Consider the following 19,885-nt stretch of genomic DNA (forward strand, 5'->3'; position numbering starts at 1 on the left):
TACATTTTAAAATGTATTTATTTATTTTTGGCTGCATTGGGTCTTCGTTGCTGTGCATAGGCTTTCTCTAGTTGCAGAGAGCGGGGGCTACTCTTCGTTGCAGTGCACTGTCTTCTCATTGCAGTGGCTTCTCTTGTAGTGGAGCACAGGCTCTAGAGCACAGGCTCAGTAGTTGTGGCGCACGGGCTTACTTGCTCCGCAGCATGTGGGATCTTCCCGGACCAGGGCTCGAACCTGTGTCCCCTGCATTGGCAGGAGGATTCTTAACCACTGCGCCACCAGGGAAGCCCCACATAAATTTTACAATCAACTTCTTAATTTCTACAAAAAGAGCCTGGGATTTCATTGAATCTACACATATTTCTGAGACTTAAAAACATTAACAATATTAAGCATTCTCATCTGTGAACATTGCATATCTCCCCATTTATTTAATTCTTCTTTAATGTCTCTCAGCTATTTTGAGGTCTTCAAGTGTACATATCTTGTGCATATTTTGTTGAATCTATCCTTAAGTATTTTTTTTATCTACTATAAATATTGCTTTCTTTCAATTTCAAACTGTTCATTGCTAGAAAATAGAACTATAATTGATTTTTGCATGGTTACTGATCTTGCATACGACCTTACTAAACTCATTTTTCACAGACTTTTTGGTATTGTCTATGTACACTAAGTGAACAACACAGCTTTACTTCATCCTTTCAAATCTGTGTGCCTTTATTTCTTTTTCTTGCCTTGCTGCATTGGATCAGACCTTCACTTTAATGCAGAATAAAAATTTTGAGGACAAATATCCTTGTTCCTGATCGAAGGGGAAACACATTAAGTGTCTCACTATTTATATCAGATGTAGGATTCATAGACACCCTTTATCAGGTTGAGGAATTCCCCTCTAATCTTAGTTTGCTAAGAGCGTCTGAGAGTTTTACCACAAATGAATGTTGAACAAAGATATTTTTAATTATTATAAAAATTCAATGCTTGCCAGAGTATGCCAGTACACTTTAAAATGTTCTAATCTTTAACCCAGCAATGTGGTCAAATATTCAGGTACAACAACACTCATGGTGAAAAACTGGAAACAACAGAAATGACCCAGGACAGTTAAATAAATCACTGTATACACAAAGAACACTTTTTAGCATTAAAAATTATGTGTCAAAGAACATTTCATGAAATAGGAAAATACATATTACAACATAATATTAAGAGATAAAAGCTAGATAAATCTTATGATTCCAATTTTGTATAAATATACATATATGAGTGCTGGGATTAGTAATAATATATTTAAAAATATTTTCCTGGGGCTTCCCTGGTGGCGCAGTGGTTGAGAGTCCACCTGCCGATGCAGGGGACACGGGTTCATGCCCTGGTCCGGGAAGATCCCACATGCCGCGGAGCGGCTGGGCCCATGAGCCATGGCCGCTGAGCCTGCGCTTCCGGAGCCTGTGCTCCGCAACTGGAGAGGCCACAACAGTGAGAGGCCTGCATACAGCAAAAAAAAAAAAAAAAAAAAAAAATCCTGTATTTTCTGTATTTTCTACAATAAACCTGAAAAATCCGATGTCTGGTACAGTGCCTTGCAACCACTGTAGCTCAATAAATGTTATTTTAAAAAGGGCAAATAGGGGCTTCCCTGGTGGCTCAGTGGTTAAGAATCCGCCTGCCAATGCAGGGGACTCGGGTTCAAGCCCTGGTCTCGGAAGATCCCACATGCCGCAGAGCAACTAAGCCTGAGCGCCACAACTACTGAGCCTGTGTTCTAGAGCCCATGAGCCACAACTACTGAGCCCACATGCTGCAACTACTGAAGCCCGCGTGCCTAGAGTCTGTGCTCCACAACAAGAGAAGCCACCACAATGAGAAGCCCGCAAACCACAAGGAAGAGTAGCCTCTGCTCGACAAAACCAGAGAAAGCCCGCGTGCAACGAAGACCTAATGCAGCCACAAATAAATTTAGTAAAAAAAAAAAAAAAGGGCAAATAAAAGTATTACAATAGCTGTTCTCTGAAATGACTTCCACTTAATCTACTTGCTAGATCATCTAATGCTCTCCATCCTATGAAATATGTATGCTGAAGTACACAGCATACTAAATGCTAGCAATCATAGTGCAATCCCTCATGACTGCAAACTTTTGTTCCCACTGGCTGAATTATATCCTAATCACAAGTCAGTAGTAATACTTGTTCTCTCAGTTTTTGCTAATTGTACCATCATTGTTAATTATGTGATCTAATCAGACATTCTGTAAACTGTCGGAAACCAAGTGCAAAATGAAAAAGAAGTTGTTTCTGGGAATTCCCTGGCCGTCCAGTGGTTGGGACTCTGCACTTTCACTGCCGAGGGCACAGGTTCAATCCCTGGTCAGGGAACTAAGATCCCACAAGCCATGTGGCATGGCCAAAAACAACAACAACAAAAAAACGAGAATTTGTTTGCATAAAAACTAAGTTGAATGTTTTGGAAAGATTTAATAAAAGTAAATCTCTAAAACCAATTTCTGATGAGTTAGGGGTAAGACAATTCTAAAAACTTAGGGGAAAAACTGAACATATCTAGAAGATTTCTATACTAAGACTGTATCTGAAGTGTTTTAAAGTTTTTATCCTACTTTACATAAGCAAAAACTTGAAATTATAGGCAATACATTAAAGTTATGGTTTGTTTGAGAGACAGGAAGTTCCAAATGGCAGACTCATACTCAAAACCAAAAGGACTTGGCCTTAAAGCAAAAGACTGGTAAATTAACAGTACATTTAAATATTTCAAATTAAAATAAAACATTTAAGGTGTTTTAACTATTCTTTATGATTCCTCACCTTAAACGACTTTTTGGCTAATCATCACTAACTACTGGTCCTAACTGCATTAAATAAGAGCATATTTACTGTACTTTGATAATCAGAAAAAAAATTATTAAAATTAAAAGGATTATTAGCGGAGTTGGGGAGGGAAGTACTACATCTCTTCACTCTGCTGATTTACCTCATAAAGCATGAGTCGAACATCAGCCTGCTGGCCTAAGCATCTCCTCAAACTATCCATGATCTCAAGGCAAAAGGTTTCATTGGCGACAGAATTGTAACGGCTATGGACATCCACATGGACCTGAAAAGAAGAGAGGCCAGTTCATGTCTATCTTACTAGAGTAAGTAGTTTCTATTAAGGGGGTAAAATGAGCTGATGTACTTGGTCAAAGAACCTTACATTTAGCTTTCCCCATATGCCAAAACCCAGGACTGAGGCAGATATTATAATCATTATTAGGCCATGATAAGTTATCACTCTTATTCTAGTTTGGACTAAGAGAATTTTCAAGCACTTAAAAAAATTAACTCTTCCTTATTCCTTAAGATTTTCCTTGGCAATGTCACCTGCTTAGGAAGGCACACAGATTATTTCATGCTTCTAGAATTCAGTAGTCATAATAAACTTGATTTTACATAAAAGGTCTAAAAGACTTCCTTACATGTCTTCAATAGCTAGAAGAATTGAGCTATTTTTGGTTCCGTGAACTCCTGAGAGGTTTAGGGGTAGGTAGTTATTTTCTTCAGATATGGACTTGACAAAGAATAACACTGCTTGTTTGAGTCATATAATAAATTCAGCCATTATAGACCAAGAACTCCTAATCCTCACTTCAGGCATCTTAGTGAGGAAGTTAATACTGACTGAGGTCAAATCCCAGTTCTACCCATTACTGGCCATATCACCTTGGGCAAGTTATTTAACCTCTCTCAGTCTCAGTTTTCTTACCCTTAAATTGGGGATAATAACAATACATAAATGATACCCAGTGTTCCTAATATTTAATCTATGCCATATGTTATAAACAAAAGTTTTGTATAGTTATACCAGAGCAATAAAGGATTCTTAATGAAACTAGTAAACAGATACGTCTCTTATTATAAATCGTATATTACTGAATTTAAATGACAAAGACAATTTTATTGCTGCAAAACCTAGATTATCACGTTACTGTAAAATGTTTTGTTTTCTCAGGTTACAGGTTTTAATAGATGTACAAAGTAAATAAACTATTAAAACTGGGGACAATAACAGTATTTAGCCTCAGAGAATTGCTGTGAAGATTAAATGAGAAAATAAATGTAAAGCACTTAGCATAGAGTCTAGCACAGTGCTGTCCAGTAGAAACACAATACAAATCACAAATGCAAGCCACATATATAATATTAAATTTTCTAGTAGTCAAATCAAAAAAGTAAAAAAACTGGTGAAATTAATTTTAATATTTTATTTAACCCAACACAGCCAAAATATTATCTCAACACATAATCAAAATTAAAAATTATTAACGAGATAGTTTACATTCTTTTATCTCACACAGAGTCTTCAAAATCCAGTGTGTTTTACACACAGAGCAACACTCAATTTGAACTAGCGACATTTCAATCAATATTCAGTTCAACAGCCACCTTGAGGCTAGGGACTACCATATTGAAAAGCACAGTTAACACACAGCAAATTTTCCATTAAAAAGTGTTGGCTGATATCATCATCATCATCAGACTCTCAGTTTCAGGATCATTTGTACAACCAGAAAAGGAGTAAAAGAAAAGAGTCTGCACATCATCAGCTCCTGCATCAGTGCACACACTATAAGCTGGTGTGAAAAAAAATCCTTACCTGGCTAATTCCAATAGACTGACTGCACTGAGAAGACGACAAGCTGCCTAAAACTTTAAAGTTCTTCAGGAGCAGCAAAAACCCAGCAACTGCAGATTTTCGGGCATCAAGCTGCCTAGCTCAGGAATAGACAGAGAAGAAGTTACCAAACAGTACTGATTTCACAGGAATAGGCTTCTGGGTCAGAAAAATTCAGTTACTTCTGTACAGGAAAGGAATATGTATAAACAATGAAGCACAGAGCAAAATAAATTGAATTTATATACTCAAAATAAGGCATTGGGGCTTCCCTGGTGGCGCAGTGGTTGAGAGTCTGCCTGCCGATGCAGGGGACACGGGTTCGTGCCCTGGTCTGGGAAGATCCCACATGCCATGGAGCGGCTGGGCCCGTGAGCCATGGGCGCTGAGCCTGCGCGTCCGGAGCCTGTGCTCCACAACGGGAGAGACCACAACAGTGAGAGGCCCGCGTACCGCAAAAAAAAAAAAAAAAAAAAAAAGGCATCGGCTGTTCACAGCAATTAGTAGTATAGGAATTCAGCTGAATTTTGCATTATCTACTTAACCTCTGGCACTATCTATACTTTCTTCTATCCTGCTGACAAGTCTATGAGGGAAATGAGAACAAGAGTGCTGAAAGGCTGTACAATGGGTTGATAACTCAAATGTAAGTACTAAATATAGCAAAGGAAATTGCTGATTTTCTCTGAGTTTAAAGGAGCACTTCCTTTCTTCATAGAGGAGTGCAGTGTTTGGTGCCTTATAAACCCTCCATCCAGAAAAATGATACATTCATCTCACTGAGGCTCAATGATTAATGCATGTTATAGATGCTACAATATACAACCTTGGCCTATCAGACATGCTTTTGGGTAAGGAGTAACAACAAACTGTCAATTCTAGAATAGGGATAAACAGCATATGGCTACTTACTAGTTGCTCCTCTGAATATCCATGAGTGTATTATAATATGGCCAATGTGGTATTAATTTGGTATCTTATCCTTAAAGTAACAAATGCTTCCCACATATTACCCATCTCATAGTATCTTTAGGAGATGGTATTATCATCTCTAAGTTTGGGTTAGGAATTTGCATGACTGCTGTGAATAGGTTGTACTAGAGATGACTGCAGAGAGGACTCTAAGTAACATTAGAAAGCATCACTTCCTCAGATCTCATGGGAGGCTACATACCTGGCAAACATAGCTTTCCGAAGGACAAGTATCAAGGAGTCTCTTATTGACAAGCTGACTTTTAGAAGGGGCTGAAAGAGGAAGAATCAGTAGGTAAAAACAGCAATTTGTTTATTAGCCTTAGCACATTTCTACTCAATACTGTTACCATTTGGCTTTTATAAGAAAGTTTGGCTCTGTTTTATAAACAAGTTGCATTGTTTATTACACTTAGTAATAAGGACAATTTTATATTTTGAAATGCTAAATTGAAACTAGTTGTGAATACCTTTAAACCTACTGTCCTCAATTAATAATTTCCTAAGAGCCTTTCAATTACTTCACTAACTTGAAACTGAATCAAAGGAGAGAGAATAGCACTATGAAGAGGGGGTAAACTTGGAAAATAGACTTTATTTTAATAGAAAGTTTTATGTTCTAGAATCAAGGAAAACAGTATTTCTTACATGTATATGTGTAAGAAATACATCAGACCTCCACTCGGCAGTTCAACCTCAGTTGTGGTGAGCTCTTTAGGAGTCAAGACTTACCTGCACTGCCTTCATCAGCCCTTGTACGGTTTGAAGGGGCAGAAAGGACAAATAGTCAAAAGTTTCTGTGACTTTAGAAGAACAACTTTGAAGAACTAAGGGTGAATACATGATGATATCTGAAAGCAGGTCTGAAAAACAGAATCTATAATCAGTTGCCTCAAATAACTAAAAACGTTTCAAATAAAAGGAACATAAAATGGAGAAAGAAATGGTAAAAAGTTTTTTGTTTCTTTCTCAAATAAGTCAAGTACACTGCAACATAGATTTCTACTGATTCTATGTATTAAGACTTTAAGGTCAATGTAACCAGGATACTTGTAAAATTTCTTCTGGTGATAGTGTAAGACTACAAAAATTAAACTGTCTAAAAGAAAGGAAGAAACCCATTATACTGCCTGAATAAGTAGTATACATTGTCTTCATATTTCCAAACTGAAATAAATCAATAAATATTTATGAATTTCTATTATATGCAAGCATAATAATATGGTCCTATAAGGAATATTCAAAAGCACAAAACCTGGTCTCTCTTCCTTCAAGAATGTTAATTTAGCTGGAAGTGAAGAAAAAAATATTTTAAAAGAATGAAAGAATAGAATGATACCAAAAATCTAATAATTCCAAACATTGTTTATTGTCTAGCAAATGGTAAAGAGAGAGTTTAAACAGGAGCGCAAAGGAAGAGATCATTATGAGATGGTGTGCTTTAGGAGAGCAAAGAGAAGAAGGAATTTAAGCTGGATTCTAAAAGATGGGTAACATTTAGATGCACAAAGAACTGGAAAGAACTATTATATTTAAAGGGAAAAGTACGAGTAAAAGTACAGGAAAGGCAAGTGTAAGACATATTCAGAGGATGGTGGGGAAATCTGTGGAGACAGGGTGAAGCATTCAGAAAAGTAAATAATGGAAGTTAATGCTGGAAAGGTAGGTTGGATCAAATTGTCAAGGACTTTTTTTGGCCGTGGCACGTGGCTTCTGGGATCTTAGTTCTGCGACCAGGGATCAAACCCAGGCCCATGGCAGTGAAAGCACTGAGTGCTAACCACTGGACTGCCAGGGAATTCCATCAAGGACTTTAAATACCAGGATAAAGAGCTGGTAATTTATGAAAGGAGGTATTAGTGAGTTTTGAATGACAGAGTGGTATTTTAGGAATACTGATCTGGCGGCAATTTGCAGGCAGAATCGCTGCAGAGAAAAAAGAAAGCAGGGAAACCAGTTAGGAAGCTGTGGTAGTAGTCTAAATGCAAGGTTATAAGACTGGGAATTAGGCAATGGGTGTATGTGTGTGGGGGAGGGTATAAAAAAGAAGAAAGAGGTAACAGTATGACGGAAAGAATGAAAGAACTTAGGTACCAAGTGTATTTGAGAAGATTAAAAGGAATTCTAGCCTCTGAGACTCAGAGCCGTGTTTCAGATAACAGAAACAGGGACAACGGAAAGGGGAATTTGTTTGAAGGCAACAGTATTGCATTTGAAATAAAAGGAAAAAAAATACTAAATGGAAATATCCAGCAGGAATGAAGTCATTGAAGCAGTGAACTAAGGAAAGAGGAGAGTCTTGACATAAAGATTTGGGAGCCATGCCCACAAAAGACCCCACCAAAATAACTGAAATCATGAGAAGTGGTACGATATCTGCAAGTAAGATAATATATAAAAAGAGGGACAGACACTGCCCACCAAGATGGAGTAAGAGTAACCAGATTTATCTTCCCACTTTAAACATCTACAAGAAAATAAGCCAAATTACATGAAACAACAATTTTCAGACACCAGACAAGAAGCAGTACAGACAATGATCCCTGAGAGAAGGGAAATAAATGAGGAGAGGCTTATAATAATTGCCCCATCTTACTGCCTGGAGGGTTTCTAGGCAGTAGCACAGAGAGGGGAAACTCAGAATCCAGCAGTCTTCCTGAGTTACAGAGACAGAGTTGACAATTCAGGAAAGCTAAGGCAGCTAGAATTCATAGGGCAGAGTACCAGAAAGGAAAGAGCTGCATGGAAAGAGGGCCCTGGAGATGTGCAGGTAGCTCCCCTTGTATGTTAGCTGCATGCTAGTCAGTGCATCTGTATGAAAAAACAATCTATGTCAGGGAAAAAATCACAGGCAAGCAGTAGGCAAATCCATTCTCAGAGGTCATAAAGGACAGGAAATAGTTTATATTCACAACATCCATAGTGGAGACACCTCATAATATACAAGGAGCATTGCTTTAATTGTAGCACCAAGTTGGCCCTAGATTACAGACTGTCTGGTCTTATATAACACAACATAAAAATAATCATAAAAAGGATTAAATGCTTTCCAAGAAACTTAAAGCTCAGTAATATTCGAAGGAAAAAAAAATCCAGCAAATTAACAATGTGAAGTTCACAGTATCTGCCATCCAATCAAAATTATTCATCAGGCAAAGAAGCAGGAAAACACAACTCATGACGACGAGGAAATAAATCAATAAAAACATCAGAAATTACACAATGATAAGAGTTAGTAGACAAGGACATTAAAAGAACTAAAATAAATATATGTTCAAGAAGGTAAGGGAAGGGAATTCCCTGGTGGTCCAGTGGTTAGGACTTGGTGCTCTCACTGCCAGGGGCCCAGGTTTGATCCCTGGTTGGGGAACTAAGATCCTGCAAGAAGATGTGGCACAGCAAAAAAAAAATAGGTCAGGGAAGCATGTTTAAAAAAAAAGACAGGGAAGATACGGAAGACATAAATCAAACATCTAAAAATGAAAATTTTAATGGATAAGATCACTGCAGAAGATTTGGGAATCTGAATTTACAGCAATAAAAACTATCTAAAATGAAACACAAAGTAAAAAAGACTAAAGAGGGCTTCCCTGGTGGCGCAGCGGTTGAGAGTCCGCCTGACGATGCAGGGGACACGGGTTCGTGCCCCGGTCCAGGAAGATCCCACATGCCGCGGAGTGGCTGGGCCCGTGAGCCACGGCCGCTGAGCCTGCGCGTCCAGAGCCTGTGCTCTGCAACGGGAGAGGCCACACAATGAGAGGCCCGCGTACCGAAAAAAAAAAAAAAAAAAAAAGAAAAAAAAAGAGAAGGGAGAAGAGGAAAAAGGGAACAAAAAACAGACAAAGTAGAAAACAAATAGCCGGATGTTAATCACATTAAATGTAGATGGCCTGCCCTGATTAAAAGTCAGAGACTGTCAAATTGGATTAAAAAAAGTAAAACACAATTGTATGTTGTCTATAATAAAACGCAAGTTAACTATATAAAGACATAAATAAGTTAAATCTAAAAAGATGGAAAAAATATACCATGTTAACACTGATAAAAAGAAAGCTGCAGAGATTATATTAATATCAAAGTAGACTTCAGAGTAAATAATATTGCCAGGAAAAAAAGGTCATTTCATAACAATTAATGGATCCATTAACAAAGAGGACATAACAATCCTTAATGTTTATGCCCTATAATAGAGTTTTAAAATTCCTGAAGCAAAAACTGATAGAACTGAAAGGCACAGACAGTCATTTCTATAAATACAAAGTCAGAGATTTCAACGCCCCTCTCTTAATAGTTAACAGAATAAGTAGACAGAAAATCAGTAAGGACACAGGAGACTTGAATAATCTGAATTCAGTGATTTATAGAAAACTACCTAATAATAGAATACATATTATTTTCAATAGCATGGAGAACATTTATCAAAATGAACCATATTCTGAGAATAAAACAAGTCTCAATAAATTTTTTAAAATTCGCATCATACAAAGTATGTTTTATAACCACAAATTAGAAATCAATAACAGAAAACCTGGAAAATCTACAAATACTTGAAAACTAAACAACACACTTCTAAATAACCCACTGGTTAAAGAACAAATCACAAAAGAAATTAAAAGTATTTGGAACGGAATGAAAATAAAAAACAAAATTTATGGGATGCAGCTAAAGCAACGTTTAGAAGGAAATTTATAGTTTAATGCTTTATTGAAAAAAAAGAGAAAGGTCTCAAATTAATGACATATGCTTTTAATCAAAAGAAGCACAGACTGACCCAAAGTAGCAGTAGAAACAAAACAAAAAAGAGCACATATCAATAAAACTGAAAACAGAAAAACAACAGAGAAACTCAATGAAACCAAAAGCTGGTTCTTGGAGAAAAATCAATAAAATTGATAAACCTCTTGCTAGACTAATCAGGAAAAAGAGAAAAGATGCAAATTATGGCTTTTAGGAGTCAGAAAGGGCAAATCAATATAGATCCTACAGACATTAAATGGAATACTCGGAACAACTTCATGACAATAAATTTGATAACTTAAGATGAAATGGTCAAATTCCTTGAAAGACACAAACTACCAAAGTTCACCCAGAAGATTCAGATAACCTGACTAGCCCTACTTCTATTAAAAGAATGGATTTTGTAGTTAAAACCCTTCACACAAACAAAAGGAAACTTCAATCATCAGGAAGGAAAAATTAGCAGTATCAATATCTAGGTAAATATAACAGACCAGAAGTTGGCACACTTTTTCTGTAAAGGGCCAGCCAATAACTATTTTAGGCTTAATGGGTCATGTGAGATAGATATATATATCACGAGTTGGTATATGTATGTATGTGTGTGTGTGTGTGTGTGTGTGTATATATATATATATATATATATATACACATCAACTCAACTCTGCTGGTAAAGTATAAAAGCAAGATAGACAACACATAAATGATTGAGCATGTCTGTATTCCAATAATACTATATTTTATGAACTCTAAAGTCTAAAATTTTCATGTATCATGATATATTCTTCTTTTGATGTTTTTCAATCACTTAAAAGAGCAAAATGAACCCAAAGCAAGCAAAAGGAAGGAAATAATGAAAAGCGGAACTTGGTGAAATTGAAAAAAGAAAAAAAAAAAGAGAAAATTCAAACTAAAATCTCATTCTTTCAAAGATTAGTAAAACTGGCAAGCTTCTAAGCCAGACCGGTAAAGAAAAAAAGAAAAAAGACATATCACTGATATCAAGAACGTCTAGATTTGGAGATGACGTGATTTCTATGTAGAAAATCCTAAGGAATTGCCAAAAAGCGACTAGAACTAATAAGTGGGTTTAGCATGGTTGCAGGATATAAGGTCAATATTAAAAAAGCAACTATTTCTACACAACAGCAATCAACAATCAGAAATTGAAAATTTTAAAAATACTATTTACAACAGTGTCAAAAAAATGAAATAGGGATCGACAAAAGATATGCAAGATCCACGCACTGAAAACTACAAAACATTGCTGAAAGAAATTGAAGAAGTAAAATAAATGGAGAGATACATTGTGTTCGTGGGTTAGAAGACTCAATATTGCTAAGATGCCAATTCTCTCCCCAATTAATCCATACATTTGAGGCAATCTCCATCAAAACTTGAGACCTTTTATAAAAACTGACAAACTGATTAGAATATTTATTTGGAAATGCAAAGGACCTAGAATAGTCAAAAGTTAAAAGACTTACACTATTGCTTTTAAGACACATTATGACGCTATAGCAATCAAGACATAACACACACATAGCTCACTGGAATAGAACAGATTCCTAAAATAGACCCACACATGTATGGTTAGTTGATTTCAATAAAGATGTCATGGTACCTCAATGAAGAAAAGATAATCTTTTCAAAAAATTGTGTTGGAACAACTGGATAGCCTTAAGCAAAAAGATGAACCTTGTTATGTCACATCCTATACAAAATTTAACAAAAATGGATCACAGATCTAAGTATAAGAGCTGAAACTATAAGGCTTCTAGTAGAAAATATAGGAGAAAATCTTAGTGACCTTGGGTTTGGCAAAGATTTTTTTAATACATGACATAAAAAGCAGGAACTATACAAAACTGATGAACTGGTAACTGATAAATTAAAAATGTTGGTTCTTCAAATGACACTGTTACAAATATTAAAAGTCAAACCACAGACCAGGAGAAAATATCTGCAAAACATATATCTGACAAAGGACTTGTATTTAGAATATATAAATAACTCTTACAACTCAGTAATAAAAAGGGAAACAACTCAATTTTTTTAAATGGACAAAAGACCTGAACAGACATTTAACCAAAGAAAATATAGAAATGACAAATAAGCATGGCAAATGTTCAATATATCATTAGGCATTGAGGAAATGCAAACAAAAACACAATTAGAATGAGTAAAATTAAAAAGACTGATCATACCAAGAGTTGGTCACAATGTGGAGCAACTAGAAACACTGCTTATAGGAATGTAAAATGGTACAACGACTGGGGAAAATAGTCTGGCAGTTTCTTAAAACTATAAAGCCTACACCTACCATATGGTGTACCCATTCCACTATAACATGTTTCCATACAGAAATGAAAGCATACATCCTCAGAAAGACTTACACATTAATGTTCATAGCAGCTTTATTCGTGATAGCCCCAAACTAGAAACAACCTAAAAACCTGCACACAGGTGAATGGATAAATAAATTGTGGTTATATCCGTATTAGGGAATACTAACAATAAAAAGGAAATCAATTATTGATACGTGTGACAACTACAGAAAAATCTCAAAAGAATTATGCTGAGTGAAAGAAGTCAGACCAAAAAGAAAGGAAAAAAAAAGGAGTACACACTGTAGGATTCCATTTACATAAAATTTTTTAAATTTATAGTGACAGGAAGCAGACCAGACTAGAGATGAGAGATGGGAAGGAAGAGAGGGATGCAGGAACAAATTACAAAGAGGCACCAGGAAACATTTGTGGGTGATAGATATGTTCATTTTGACTGTGGTGATACTTTCTGTTTCGCTGGTGTATATGTATGTCAAAAGTTACCAAACTGTTATACTTTAAATATGTGGACATTGTTGTACCTCAATTATACTTCAATAAAGCTGTAAAGAAAGAAAAAAAGTAGAATGAAGTGTCAAGTACAGAGCTTTGGAGAACCCTGACATTTAAGGATAGAAGAAAGAAAAGGAATCACTAAAGAAGAAAAAAAAACTGATCATAGGCAGGATAAGATGCAAATTATTACAGTTATCAACTTCAGGGGAGTTGTAAACAGTGCAGAATGATAGAGAAATTAAGAAAGTTGGTGATTAAGAAAAGACCAGTGGATTTAGACATTAGGATATAGGTATTAAAAGAGCAAAACATTCAGAGGTCACCAAAGAGACCAGTACTGAAGTCACAATGTCAAGGGTTAGGGCTTCCCTGGTGGCGCAGTGGTTGAGAGTCCACCTGCCGATGCAGGGGACACGGGTTCGTGCCCCGGTCCGGGAAGATCCCACATGCCGTGGAGCGGCTGGGCCAATGAGCCATGGCCGCTGAGCTTGCGCATCCGGAGCCTGTGCTCCGCAACGGGAGAGACCACAGCAGTGAGAGGCCCGCGTACCGCCAAAAAAAAACACAAAAAAACAAAAAACGAATGTCAAGGGTTAAGAGAACGGGAAGTCATTGAGTGACAGCAGAAGGACAGCACTCACCTGAGAAGTATTCAAACAAAAAAGAGAGAAAGTTGATGCAAGACAGAAGTTCACTCATTAGTTATATGCTCTTTTCCTTCTTGACAACCATAGACAATATAAATGCATTTATGTTTTACTGGCATCATAATCAAAGATGTCATTAAAGATGTCAATCTACTGTATCATTACATTTTTTTCCAGAACCAAAAGCGTTATGACATTTAAATAAAAATGTTCCTGACAACTTTATCCACCCTTCCAAAGTTCAATACCTATGAAATGAGTGATGGGGGAGGATCCTCTGGTAACAACCCTGTTGAGGACCTGCTCCAGAATTTCTTGTCTGATCATCTCATGGATCTAAAAAGAACAGAAGAACCAATAAAATATTCCTTGGTGACCTTCAGCTTACAATTATATCAATGCATGTTAGGCAGATTAAAGAATAGTTTGAAAAAAAAAAAAAAAAGAATAGTTTGAATATGGGCAAAACTGGACTGTTTATTTCAAAGACAAATATAATGTGAATCATCGGGAAAGAATCACTCAATTCTACCCTCATTCTGTGCTCAGACAATTCATTAGCAGGGCAAACTTTTATTAGCCTAAAAGAGAAATCATATGAAAGTACTGCTACATATAAGGTCCAGCATCAAACAGGAATAATTCTACCTAGGTATCTATTACATGCCAACGTCCATATTCCTGACAGTATGCACAACTTTTATTTTAAAATTTAAAAGCCCATGAAAATTTCTGAAAACCTAGAAAATCTTCACCAAGCCCTTCCTCAGTTTCTACAAGCAGAGCAACTGCCTAAAAAACAACCTGTTTTGAATTTTTACTTGAATTTTAGTTAAATTTCATACCTGAACTTGATAACTTTGGGATACAGACTAATTACTTTCAGACCCTGGACTAATAATTTGATTATTAGTAAATTCTATATTCTATAGATACCTTGGCAAAGCCAACATTTGTGTGAAATCAAGTGGAACCTTCTTAGTTTTAAAAAAGATTAATTTAAAAACAAAAACCATTTTCTTATTCTAAGAATGTTTTTAATCAGATTATGGTTAAGGAGAGTCATATGTATCTAATACACAACTCTCAAGGACTATTATATGACATTCACTTCATGGTTCTGGATCAGAACATCAGATTTACATTTAAATTGGCCTCCAAATAACATTTTCAGCAGATACGTTTGTTGTGTAGATACAGTGAACAACTGAATGTAAAGAAGATGTCTTAGAGAAATCACTGGCAAAGCAAATTTGTTTAGTCTCAGATATGATCTTTTTTGAACTTGAAATGAATTTTTGAAAGCTATTTCAGAAATTAAGATTGAGATGATAGCCATAATATGGTAATGAATTAAAAGATTGTAAATTCCCCAATTTGGTTCTTCAAAAACAATGAACCATTAAGAATGATTCTTCAAGCTTGATGTTCTACAGCAACCTAAAAGATTATTTTTTGTATAAGGGAATTTTAAAAACCCAGAAATGATTTACTGCTAGAGGAAGAAGAGGAAATCATGAGGAAGTTAACTTATATTCAAACTTCTAAAACATGGTCAGGAAGAACAGAAATTAGAATAAATGAAAATCTCATATAAATAAAGAGTGAGAAAGTAAGTATTCCATCAAACTGGGTCTATAATGTTTCAATTACTATCCCAATCTCTGTTCTGGGAAACTGCTACATACTCAAATTGCCCTGTCCCCCAGACTCCCAAGTTAATGCCCTATTTATTAGGGAATGGTTGCTAAACTAGAGTCTCACCTTGAAAGTTTCCAACAGGATATTAGCTCCCAGCTTACATGCATGCTGGTTTGGCATTCTAGAAAGACCTGAGCTGGCTTCAATAGTTTTTCCATCAAGAATCTTCTTTGGCCCATAGGAATCCATTAAAATGAAGCCAAGTTCTACCAGGCCCTGAGTAACATGATCCCAACTGTGAACACTGCAAGAAAACAAAGTTTAGTTAAGAAGAAAAACTTAGTAAAATACCTTACCTCTATATTCTCTGCCGTGTTACGTATTTCCCAAACTTGACCTGGATAACCAACACTCCACATAAATTCTGAATTTCTTAATGAACAGTAATGGGAATGGTAGGCAAGCAATCTCTACCGACAGAACACCAAGAAAATCCAAAAACTACAGAACATTAAAAAACATATGAAGCAGAGCAGCACTCTGAGAGGATGACAACATGCTGGAGGATTAGGGCAATGCCACACCTAGAAGATTAGCCCTTGGTACACCCTACCACTATCCTCAAGTCACAGAGGCAGAATGTGTTAAAAGATACAGCACTCTCAGACAAACTAATGGGGAATATCAAAAACGATAATAAGGTGATAAGCAATAACCACCAAATACAAGAAAACAATATCACCACGAAAGAGAAGCACCAAACTCAATGAAGACAACTAATCGCTAAGGGAAAAGGTTAATGGAACAAAGAGAAGATTTTAAAAGTCTAATGAATATCCTCAGAGAAATAAGAAAGAGTATTATAGCATGAAACAAAAAATGAACTGTTATGAAAATAGAACCAATTAGAAATTTTGGAAATAAAAAACATGACGGATAGAGTGAAAAACTCAATAAATGGACCTAAGAATAAAATGGGCAGAGCTGAAGAAATAATTATTGAGAAGAGCGAGCTAAGGAATTTTTGTTGAACTTGACACAAAAAGACAAAAATATGAAAAACGTGAAAGAAAAATTAAGAGATACAGCACACAGATCAAGAAATTCCAACAGTTAATAAGAGAGAAAAAGGGGAGACAGTACTCAAAGAAAATAGAAGAAAATCATTACAGAGTTTAGGAAAGACATGACTCCTTACAGTGAGAGGGCACACCAATTACCAAACAGAAATGAATTAAAAAGGAACCTACATAAACACAAATTGTGTTAAATTTCAGAAGATAAAGGATAAAAATAAAGTCTTAAAAGTTCCCATGAAGAAAAATAACAGATTATCTAAAATAATACAAGAATCAGATAACCATCAGACTTTTCATCAGCAATTCTAGATGCAAAAAGACAACGTGAAACTGATTATAAACTCAGAATTTTAAACCTCGTCCAACTATTTCTGTTCAAGTGGAAGAGCAAAACAAAGACATTGTCAGATATGAAAAGTTTACTATCCACAAACCATATCCGAAAGGATTACTGCAAAAAATATATACTTATGGCATATCTCCAAGTGAAAAGTATGAGGTTCAAAAGATAAGATGTAAACAAAGAAACCAGTAAAATTATGAAGTCTAAATAAGTATAGTCTGTTAATAATCTCAACAAGAATGAAGTGGAGAAATGTTTGCTGTGGGCTAAAGTTACCATCTTGGAGGGAGGAGACAGTTGTAGTCGGTTTGCTACAAAATGTTTATCTGTAACATGAAAGAGCTCATACATGACTGGTAAACAGGGGAGGTAAGTATAACCTGGAAGTTTTATTGGTTCATAGGTGATTTTTTTTCCTAGTACATTAATGTTCTGCACCTCTAAGTATCTGCAGGTAAACACAAAGTATGCCAATAGAGCTAAATATAGCAAACCATGGAGACAAACCACAGACAAAGCATGACACAGTAAAGACCGTTATAACAGCTAACGTATATTCTGAAATACAACATTAAACATGAAAGTAACAACCAGGATGGTTACCAGTTTTTTCAATTTGATTTAAAATGGATTTGCCTAAAACTGCTAATAATTTAATTGTCTAAAACTGCTAATTCAATTCCATCCATCAGTCCCAAACTCCCAACAGTTAAAGTAAATAAAACTCAGTTTTCTACTCACCTAAAAAGCCAATGAAGACTCAGGCCAATAGAGTAGTAATAGCATTAAAGGAAATAGCATGAAAGGAGCAAAGGTACCTACTTCAGTTTTGTATCCTTGCTATCAAGGTGGCCAAGAACTCAGCCCTTGGGATTCAAGGATCTTCTGATCTTAACACTAAATACCCTATGAACCTTATGGTTCATGAACTTACCTATTCTTTACCACTTCCAAGATCATGGTTGAAACACAACATCTATGAGGAACTAGATCCTGAAGAAATTTTGAGCCTTGGAGAAGCTGAAGATCCTTAAAGCTTTTTATAACCAAAGACTTTAAAAGGTCAAATACCTAATATAATGAAAGAAATAGGAAAATGAAGCAAAAAATGATAGCCCATACTATAGAATCTTAACCCTGTAACTGTTCCTACTTGCTGCCATACACTCATATCCCTATGACAACTGTTTCACTGATGAGTATGATACAAAAATTATGACTTTCAGTGGGAACTTAAAAGAGCTGAAGACAGGTCTTCCTTGAGAGAAGAAGGGCTAAAAATCAATATTACCCACAACCAGAGAAACACATGTAAGAAAAAAGGGTAAAGGATTTTATATTTTCATTCTTTCAAATAACAGATTCTCATTAATTTCAAGTTGATCAGGGACAGTTTCTTAGAAAGCTACAACATAATACAATTGCAATGAATACCCAGCTAAACTTCCCATTCTTGCTACTTGGACTGTGTGATGTTTCCACTCTTATTCCCATCTCGCCACCTGGCTTACCACACAATAGGAAGTGGAGGTATAAACCAAGTATCTGAAGAAGTCTTCAAGCAGCCCACAGAGAACAGTGTGGGCCTACATTCTTATAGGGGAATATGCTGCTGGCAGGGTGGGAGTGGAATTGTTTAGGAAAAGATAATTTAAAAAAAACAGACTATTGTACACTTTATCAACTACAGAAGGAACCAAAAAGTCATTCATAAATACCTGTTCCTCAAATCTTTGTATTCTTGTTACAGAGAGGAAGAGGGCAATGCTGAAAGGACATATACTACCGAAATCTCCTTGCTGTCCTGCCTAGAACAATAAATCAAAAAGGAGTCATAACTTACATCTGAAAAGAATAATATATCCTACTTAAAAACAAGTCCTTAGATGGATCAGAAACCTAAATATAAGAGCTAAAACTATAAAACTTTTAAAAGGAAACACAGTAGGAAATCTTCAAGACTTTGGATTAAAGATTTCTTAGATACAATAACAAAAACATAATTTATATAAGAAAAAACTGATAAATTGGATCTCATTAAAAATCAAAACTTTTGTGCTTCAAAAGACACCATTAAGAAAATGAAACAAGCCAGAGACTGAAAAAAATATTTGCTAATTACATACATGATAAAGGACTTGTATCTATGATATACAAAGCATTCTTAAAACTCTTTAAGTCACAATAAAAAAAATGGGCAAAAGATCTGAATAGACATTTCATCAAAGATATCAGAACAACTAAATAAGCACATGAAAAGATGTTTGGTTATCATCAGTCACTAAGGAACTGCAAAGTAAAACCTCTATGAGATACTGTTTCACAGCTATTAGAATAGGTATATTAAAAAAAAAAAGACAGTAACAAATGTTGGCCAGGATGTGGATAAACAGGAGCCCTCATACAGTGCTGACGGATATGTAAAATGATGTAGCCACTCTGGAGAACAATTTGGTAGTTTCTTTAAATTATAAACATATGGGACTTCCCCAGTGGTCCAGTGATTAAGACTCCGTGCTTCCACTGCAGGGGGCGCAGGTTCGATCCCTGGTCAGGGAACTATGATCCCACATGCCACATGGTATGGCCAAGAAAAAAATTATATATATATATATATATAGAGAGAGAGAGAGAGAGAGAGAGAGAGAGAGAGAGAGAGAGACATAAATGTATTACATAACCCAGAAATTCCACTTGTAGGTATCTACCCAAGAGAAATGAAAACATATGTCCACACAAAGACATGCATGTGAATGTTCACAACAGCATTATTCATAATAGCCAAAAAGTAAAAACTCAAATGTCCATCAACTGGTGAACAGCTAAACAATGGATATGTCTATACAACGGAATACTATTTAACAATAAAAAGGAATGAAATACTTGTAAGTGCTACAACATGGATAAACCTCGAAAATTATGCTAAATGAAAGAAGCCAAACACAG

General features: G+C 35.8%; 1 protein-coding gene and 1 non-coding gene across 6 annotated transcripts in view; one reads left to right on the forward strand and one right to left on the reverse strand.

Annotated features, from left to right (window-relative positions):
- FANCI (FA complementation group I) overlaps window positions 1-19,885 on the reverse strand; it is a 76,560-nt gene that overhangs the window by 28,827 nt on the left and 27,848 nt on the right. For all 5 annotated transcript variants that reach the window (XM_033402838.2, XM_033402837.2, XM_049705418.1 and 2 more), the window contains 8 exons: window positions 18,658-18,747; window positions 17,874-18,010; window positions 15,641-15,821; window positions 14,125-14,212; window positions 6,379-6,509; window positions 5,849-5,919; window positions 4,657-4,771; window positions 2,995-3,117 (listed from right to left, as the gene is read on the reverse strand). In XM_033402838.2, the coding sequence (XP_033258729.1) occupies window positions 2,995-3,117; window positions 4,657-4,771; window positions 5,849-5,919; window positions 6,379-6,509; window positions 14,125-14,212; window positions 15,641-15,821; window positions 17,874-18,010; window positions 18,658-18,747 (936 nt within the window). The remainder of the gene's footprint in view (window positions 1-2,994; window positions 3,118-4,656; window positions 4,772-5,848; window positions 5,920-6,378; window positions 6,510-14,124; window positions 14,213-15,640; window positions 15,822-17,873; window positions 18,011-18,657; window positions 18,748-19,885) is intronic.
- TRNAE-CUC (transfer RNA glutamic acid (anticodon CUC)) lies at window positions 8,944-9,016 on the forward strand. The gene has a single exon. It is a non-coding gene; the product is annotated as a tRNA-Glu (tRNA).

Source organism: Orcinus orca, chromosome 2 (genome assembly GCF_937001465.1).
Source record: "Orcinus orca chromosome 2, mOrcOrc1.1, whole genome shotgun sequence".
NCBI lineage: Eukaryota > Metazoa > Chordata > Mammalia > Artiodactyla > Delphinidae > Orcinus > Orcinus orca.